Genomic DNA, 7,686 nt, shown 5'->3' with positions numbered 1-7,686 from the left:
TTGAGCATTTCACCTGGTTCTGACCCAGTAGTGGAGGTCCAGCCTGGCTCTGTGGGAAACACCAGTTTGATTAGCATTTGGGGCTGTTGAGTATATAAAAATTAGAGGGCATATGCTTACTGTGATAAAATTCAGATGAATTCATTCAGAGAGATCTGATGCAAATCTCAAGGACATAAATTTGATTTTTTAGGAGCAAATGGGATTATGTGATGTGCTTATATGTATGTGTGGTATGGCTTTTGTTGTTAATGTTCTTAAAGAAACAGAGTCATTCAAGGTTAGTATACAAATAGTTTATGCTGTAAATAAAGTGTGGTTACAGCTCATTGTTGTCAAGGATACAGCATTTTCCAACATGATTTTGGTGAAACAAATTAAAACCTCATGGAGTAGTCATAGCACATGCATGCTAGTGAGAGTATGTTGCTGACATCAGGCAAAGCACATGCATTATAGGGGTAGACAAAACTGGGGACAGGATATATTTTCACTCACCTCTGGTTGGTTTTATGTTTTTTGTCATTGAGACTTACATTATGTTTGGGTCAAACAAAAAACCCAAAGAGGTTTTATAAAAGTTTACAACTATTAAACAGTATTGTTTAATCCCACAAATAGATAAAGCAAACTACTATAGCTCAGTGATACACAAACCAGGACTAAAAATAGTCAATCTGCCTATGTATACAGCTTGTTATGGTACAATAGATAGTGAATATGCTAAATCTTTACAAAGGCATTGACTACTCTATACAAGCAGGTTCCAGAAATATACTGGTTTGGTTTCCAATGGGAACTAACTGTAGTGCTATTTCAATTGAAGACTATATACTCCTCAGTGTCAGGCCTGAGGAGAAACAAACTAGGGGAAGGTAGAGAAGGGTTAAGAGGAGTCTTAAGCAGGGCTTTTTGGACAGCGCTGCATTACTTTCCCTGTGCAGTTCTGGACCTGGTTCAAAGAGTAAAACAGTGTATTGAAACAGCCCTCAAAAAGGGCATTTGTACAAAGTCCCATACTTAGGGCTGAGATAGAATGGTAACTGAATGCCTGTCAAGATGGACTTGTCTATCCCAAAGGTTAATGGATATTGATGTTTGAATAACTATATAAAGATAATTATAATTTATTCCAAACTAGAAAAATGGATTTTAGAAGTATTCTTCTGGAAATTAGCATCATGCTATGTGTTTCATTACTTAAAAGAAGAAAAGTTTTGTCTAGCATTTTTATAAGGCATGTGTTATTTTACTTTCCATACCATGCACCTTAAGAGAGAGTGCAGTGGCTCTGTTAATTTTGAAAAAGACTCCTTTTCCTTTGAGCTGCTTACAGAAAGCGTGCCCTGGAATGACCATGTCACTCCAGAGTCACACTTCTCCTTCACATTGAAATAACAACAACAAAATCACAAAATCTAAGGTCTGAACAAGCTCAGACTTGCTATGAGGTCAGAAAATCAATGAAATAATTAGAATTACAAAGCACCTCTTGCAAAGCATACCACATCTTGAAAACTATACAAAACACTGCAGTAACCCCTGCCGAGTGCTTAGAGGTAAGAATCCTGAAGGACACATGCGTAACCCCATGAAGAAAGTTTATTATCAAGGGGGCCAAGGGATCTAATGCTTCTTTGCATTTGCTATTTTATAATTACAAGCAAAATAGAAGAGAAGTGTGTAGAATCCTGTATTTTATGTATGATTATTCTGTAAACCCACAACTTCTCTAATATAAATAAATACATATACACATAAAATGGAACACCCCCCCACCCGAAAAAGTGTACAGACTTCAAAGAAAATGTTGTTTCTCTAATAACTAAGAACCAAGCAGGATTTATCTACTCATAATCCTCCATTTATAGATGCAGATGATTCACCAATACTGACATTTTTATACAAAATCCCTTTTGAAAGGACATTAAATTTAATAGGCAAAAGAGAACTTATACATAACATAATGCTTGAAACTGTACATACAATAGCTGTGCACATGGTAATAAGGAGGCCTTGGAAAATTGTCTTTGTCTATAAACTCTTACTGCCCTTTGGAAATAAAAGCCCCTTCATAACTCCTGGGCTACTTCCCTGTGACACACAGTGTCACAAACATCGTGGTGAAAATTCAGTACCAAACCTAGTTTAAGATGAGTTTTGTACATTTGTTTCTATACAATCAAGAAAAAAAAGATACAATTTGTATCAACAAAAGGTCATTTCTGGTTATTTGAGGCATTGTTCCTAGATGCTTTGGTTTATACACATTTTATGAGAGAAGAAATATGACAATTGGTTTTAGGGATTGAGAAATACATATGCTGCCTTAAAAATATTTTCTGTGCTTGGACGAGCTTACAGTTTTTTTGAGTTCTAAATATAAATGTGTTCGAGATGAATTACGGCTGACAAGATTAATCTTGCGCTTCTGTACATTGTGCAGCTAACAGATACTGCAGTGTCTTTGATGATTTGGATAGGAAGATGAACTGGCATGAAGGCATTAGAATCATCTGAGATTATAAAATACCCTGATTTAGACATAGGGCAAATTGAGAACATCCAAAAAGTTGAAGGGATAAAATGGTGCTTAAGTGAAATAGCAAGCACTTCAGTGGCAACTGTCACTCTCTGTGGACCTACCTGACAGAAAAGACTTTTGCACATCATCAGTATGCTGGGGAATGGGAAGATTAGAGGTTAGGAGATGAATGTGAAGCTGTGGTTAACTGAAGAGAAACATTGGCTGAGATGCAATTCTGATCAACTGGGACAAAGACAGAAAGCAGCATGCAAGCCATTATCAAACCACCAGAAACAACCCTGACTGCAGCCTCACATTCGGAGTATTTCATAGTAAGAAACATTTATAGGCAGTGTCACACCTTATCATGAAACAAAAGGCCAAGACCTGGCCTTCTTGACTTTCAAGAAAAAAAAGAAAAAAAAAAAAACAACCATAGAACTTAGCAGGTTCCAGCTCAAGAAATAGTGAGCTAGTATATTGAAATACACAATGGATTCAAAAACGGGCTTCATTTAGTGTAGCTTAAAAAACACCAATAAACGCCTCTTTTAAAGGCATTTAGCTACAAAGATTCCCACCCTGAGCAAGATACAAGTTGTGCAAACAGTGTTCCCCAATCCAAATGTCTTGTTTTCTTTAGTAACACATCTAAGAATTATCAAATGGCAAACACACCCTCTGCAAGGATTTGAAGTGCATAACCAGGCCAGTTTTTAGTGGAGATGCAGCATCCCGTTTAGGATGCTGCCCTTTTTCCACCTAGAAAATCCCCTGGTTTGATTTCCTAAAGAAATTCTGCTCCACCAACTATAGACCTTATTGCCCAAAGGGTGGACAGCAGGACAAAGATTACATGACTGGCCACTGTCCTCAATTACGTTTCATCCTTGTGATGTCAAATACTGCATAGATCATAAATCCAAAGAGCATCCATTAGTCCCTCCTTCAGTGAACTTTTGTATTCATCATTTAATGCCATATGGGTGTAGCCATTTCTCCTGGGAGTAGGGGAGCAGACTCTAGTAGTAAGTCCCTTGTTCCTGGTCAAACTCTTCTGTGATTGTCCAGCATATACATACTATGCTTGGAACTTGAGCTTATCCATCATATCATCTGCAGAAGAAGGCTGCAACCCAACCTCTAATTTGCTGAGGTGAAGAGACCTAAAAGCTAAGAACTGTCAATAAATGTCAACAAGAAAAAAGTACAAAGGAAATAGTGCCACTTTGCTCTGGTACCTAAGAAAGCAATGTTCAAATATTCGCATGTAATTTCACTTTCAAAACTAGTTAAACCTATGAAATGTGACATAAAATCAAGTCAGATTCATGATTTACACAGCCATAGACTGTGTAGAACCTACCTTCTCAACATTGCTAAATAAAAGGTTATACAGAGATACATATACATCTCAAACTGAATATACATTCATACATGCAATATAATTGCTAACAGTAGTTTTGAAATATAGCTCCAGAAGCTTCAATGTGACCCGGTATCTTAGTTAATAAAGATATTGATGATCAGATACCCATGCAATAAAGTATGCATTTACATTTATATAGCTTTAAATATTCCTACTGAAAAATCCGAAAAAGTTAATTCAACATACAGTCTTATCCTGATGCTCGTGCTGTCTAAATTTGATATAGCATCAATACTTCGTAATATAGAATATTGAGTAAGAAAACACTGGTAATGGAATCCCTTGTGGTTTCTTGCATTTAGGCCTCTTTCCCTGCATTTTGTCCTCCATTCCTGCATGGTACTGTGCAAAAGATCATGGAACTTGGAGTGAGAGGACTTGTTCTCAGTCATTTGCTAACAGTGTGACCTTGGCAAGCCACTTAATGTCATCGAAGCCTCTGCTTCCTTCTCTAAAATAGGCTACTAGCAAGATGCACCCAACAGGGTTGTTACACATTTAAATGACATAAATGTGAGGAAACTCTGTAATTTGTAAAGCGCAACACAAATATTAGTTACTATTATAATAGTATTAGTGTATTATTAATATTCATACTAGTATAAAGGAATAAGTAACTATATCATGTCAACGTGTAGCCCTAAGCTTAGCAACAATTAAGGCTGCCAGTTGTTGGGCATCTGCTGTGTGGGGGTTCTTCTCCATCACTGCAAGAACAATGTTTGAAGGGAAGATATTGCAGAGGTTCTTGTAGGTCTGATATTGGTGCTCTGAGATCATACGTTCCCTCGAATCACTGCACATTCCAACCCAAGGATTCCTCCACAGCTGCTCCATCTTTTCAGGCACACTCCGGACCATGACTGGCTCATAGCATGGCTGCATGAGATTGTTACTCAAGGGGTAAGAGTGGTAGCCATAGGATTCAGCTGCACAGGGCAGTGGGTCCCAGCTGGCATGCTGTTCACGGCACAAGGGAGGTCGTCTCTGCCTCGTGGGGTTACTCTCGTAGAGGCGAGAGTCAGAAATACTATCCATCCGAGTCATCACCAGAGCACGGCCTGGCTGGGAGGTTGCCCCAGAATGAATATTGGGAGATATGGGGTAATCTCCAGGACAGCTGGAGTGTGATCCAGTTGCTGGGTGCTGGTTATGCAGAGTTAGGTGGGGAATTGATTGTTTGTGGGGGGCTTGCTTAAAATCCTCTGGGCCATAGCTCTGCACTCGTGTTAAGGCTTCATGGTAACCATGAGGAAAAGGCTGAAGAAGATTCTGGGATGCTGAGCGATGAAGCTTCAAACTGCCTTCTGGATGGGCTTCTGCTACAGCCAAGTACAAGTTGTTGTAAGAAGAATAGTTGTCATTCCTGGTATGGCTCATATGGCTGTCAGGACATAGGTTGGGATTCCGGGCATATATCCCTCGGTCTGCTTCAGCCACATAGTACTCTTGATTATGCATGTTGTTGGTGTTCAGTTTGGAGAAATCACCTAACATTGAGTAGTAGCCATGGTCGCCCAAGGACTCAAATTTCGGGTATTGCTCAGCATAGCTAATAGGGGTCCCATGACTGTTGGTAACAAGGATGGGAGGGTACTGCATGCTGGCTATGTGCTCCAAGGAGGCTTTCTGGTGGGAAAAATGGGAGGACCCTGGTACTGGGCTGCTGGCTGAACGGGTATTGAGTGCACCCACTGCATGGCTTTTGGGAGGTGGGACTGTGGGGACACTTAGGGCAGTCACAAGTGAGGGGACAGAACTGGCCTCAGGCTTACGGGCAATGGGCAGCCATTCCTCAGGCTCCACAGCCACAGACCGGATGCTGGGATCTGATTGGCGCTTTGGGGTCACACGTTTGGCCTCTGAGGTTATCTCACCTTTGGCACTAGACATCCCTGTGCCACACTTAGCCAGGGTGCCTTCACTCATGGTTTTCACTGTGGACAGTTTGGCACTGATTCGGAGCTCATCAGCCACCGAACGCTGGGGCTGGTTGGCCCGCTCTGGATGGTAGTATTTGCACTTGTGGCCATAGGTGCATTTTTTGCCTGAAAAATAATGCCTCGGGGTAAGATTCTCATAGTGGTACAACTCTCTGTGCCAGAAACTGTCTTAATCTGGGCACTCAGGTAAGGGTTTTACTCTTTAGGGTTAACTGTCCTCAAAGATGAGAGACAGACAACACCAGGGAGGCATCAAACATTGTGATGCGAGAGGGAGGGAGGGGAAAGCTAAGAGGTGAGCAGTTGAATAACTTCCATTTTGCTGTAATTCATGACCTTGCCTAGGTATAATCTGCATGCTGAGGTAGTGTAGAGTAGCAGAAGGCAGCAAAGTGCAGTGCAAGGAGGGAGGTTTGGATGCCAGTCAGACCTAAGCTTCAATTCTAGCTATGTCACTTACTAACTGCTTGACCTTGATAAGTGACTTTACTTTCTTTTTTTTTTTCTTTTCTTTTTCCTTTATTTTTTTCTCTCTCTATTTTTTAAATGTTACATTCAAAAAATATGAGAGGTCCCCATATACCCCCACCCCCCTCACCCCACTCCTCCCACATCAACAACCTCTCCCCTTCTGTAAACCAATTTCATACTCACACCTGTATTATAGAGCCATTGTGAAAATTAAATGAGATAATGAGCATGAAAATACTCTGTGATTTAAATAAATGTTACTTGAAAACAAAAGCTAAAAATCACCCTAAAACACAAATGACTAACCGAAAGAATGAACATCCAAAGTAACCTCAGACCAAGCAGCCTTTGTTGCATTGTTTGACTCACAAACTTTGTATCAGAAAGACTTCGGTAAGATCATGAAAATGTTCTAGAAAACTATATTTCACAAGAGCAAATGAAAATGATATTTGGGAGGAAACCAGAAAATATAGATTGGAGGAAAAGGGTATTATTATTTAACAAAGAGTACAGTCACCCGCCTGAAAAATATGATTTTCTTGGGGTCCAACCCAGTTTAGTATTGCCCTTTCTGCTTCTACAGGCTCTCTAGGTTTCTGCATTGCCCTGCTCCCAAACAACTTCACTCAAGACTTAAGCAGCTGGAGCAAATGTTTTCATTTTAATAAGTGACAATGAGTCTTCCCTTCAATTCTAGTTCCCTTTTTTTCATGCCGTTTTTAGATTTTATATTTGAATACCTAACAATATGTGAGGAAACTCACAGAAAGTCAGGACTTCCCATTTGAAAGGGAAACATTAGAAAGTATTCACAGAGTTCTTATGTTTCTCTTAGTGTAGACATCAGTTCTGCATGTAAGGTACTCACCATAAGGGCATGGTTGCTTCTTATGCTCAGGAACAACAGGTCTCTTTCTTAAGAAATTTTCAAGGCTTGGGCCATGCCGTCCTAAAGGATCATCTGGTGGCATAAATCTGAAAGCAAGTAAGCAAGATATAATAAACATCTTTCCTTCTGTCCCCACTACCCTTGACCAGGAGGTCAGACCATCATTATCTCTTGCCTATACTGTTGTCACTACCTTCTAATGGCCCTTCCTGCCTCAAGTTTATCTTCTGCTAATCCCGTAATTATTTCATTTTCAGCCACACAGGCATGCTTGTTGGTTCCTCCAACATGCCACCCACTTTTACACCTTCAGAGCTTTATTAATATCTCCTTCACCTGCAATGCCAAGAGACCCCTTTCCTCTTTCTGTAAGCTTCATTGCAAATGTCATCTCTGTGAGGCCTTTTCTTACCATTTTATGTAG

The 7,686-nt window shown here is 40.1% G+C and overlaps 1 protein-coding gene across 14 annotated transcripts in view; it reads right to left on the bottom strand.

Annotated features, from left to right (window-relative positions):
• Nucleotides 1–281: 281 nt before the first annotated feature.
• The window catches only part of ZC3H12B (zinc finger CCCH-type containing 12B), a 786,782-nt gene continuing 779,377 nt past the window's right edge, over nt 282–7,686 (bottom strand). For 10 of the 14 annotated variants that reach the window (XM_058291728.2, XM_058291730.2, XM_058291731.1 and 7 more), the window contains 2 exons: nt 7,242–7,348; nt 282–6,004 (listed from right to left, as the gene is read on the bottom strand). In XM_058291728.2, coding sequence (XP_058147711.1) covers nt 4,584–6,004; nt 7,242–7,348 — 1,528 coding nt within the window. In that variant the 3' untranslated portion in view covers nt 282–4,583. The remainder of the gene's footprint in view (nt 6,005–7,241; nt 7,349–7,686) is intronic. The other 4 variants (XM_058291732.2, XM_058291733.2, XM_058291735.1 and 1 more) reach the window with 1 other exon arrangement.

The sequence above is a fragment of the Dasypus novemcinctus genome, chromosome X, assembly GCF_030445035.2.
Source record: "Dasypus novemcinctus isolate mDasNov1 chromosome X, mDasNov1.1.hap2, whole genome shotgun sequence".
NCBI lineage: Eukaryota > Metazoa > Chordata > Mammalia > Cingulata > Dasypodidae > Dasypus > Dasypus novemcinctus.
Note: the sequence above shows the minus strand (reverse complement) of the source record. Positions and strands in the feature narration are given on the sequence as shown.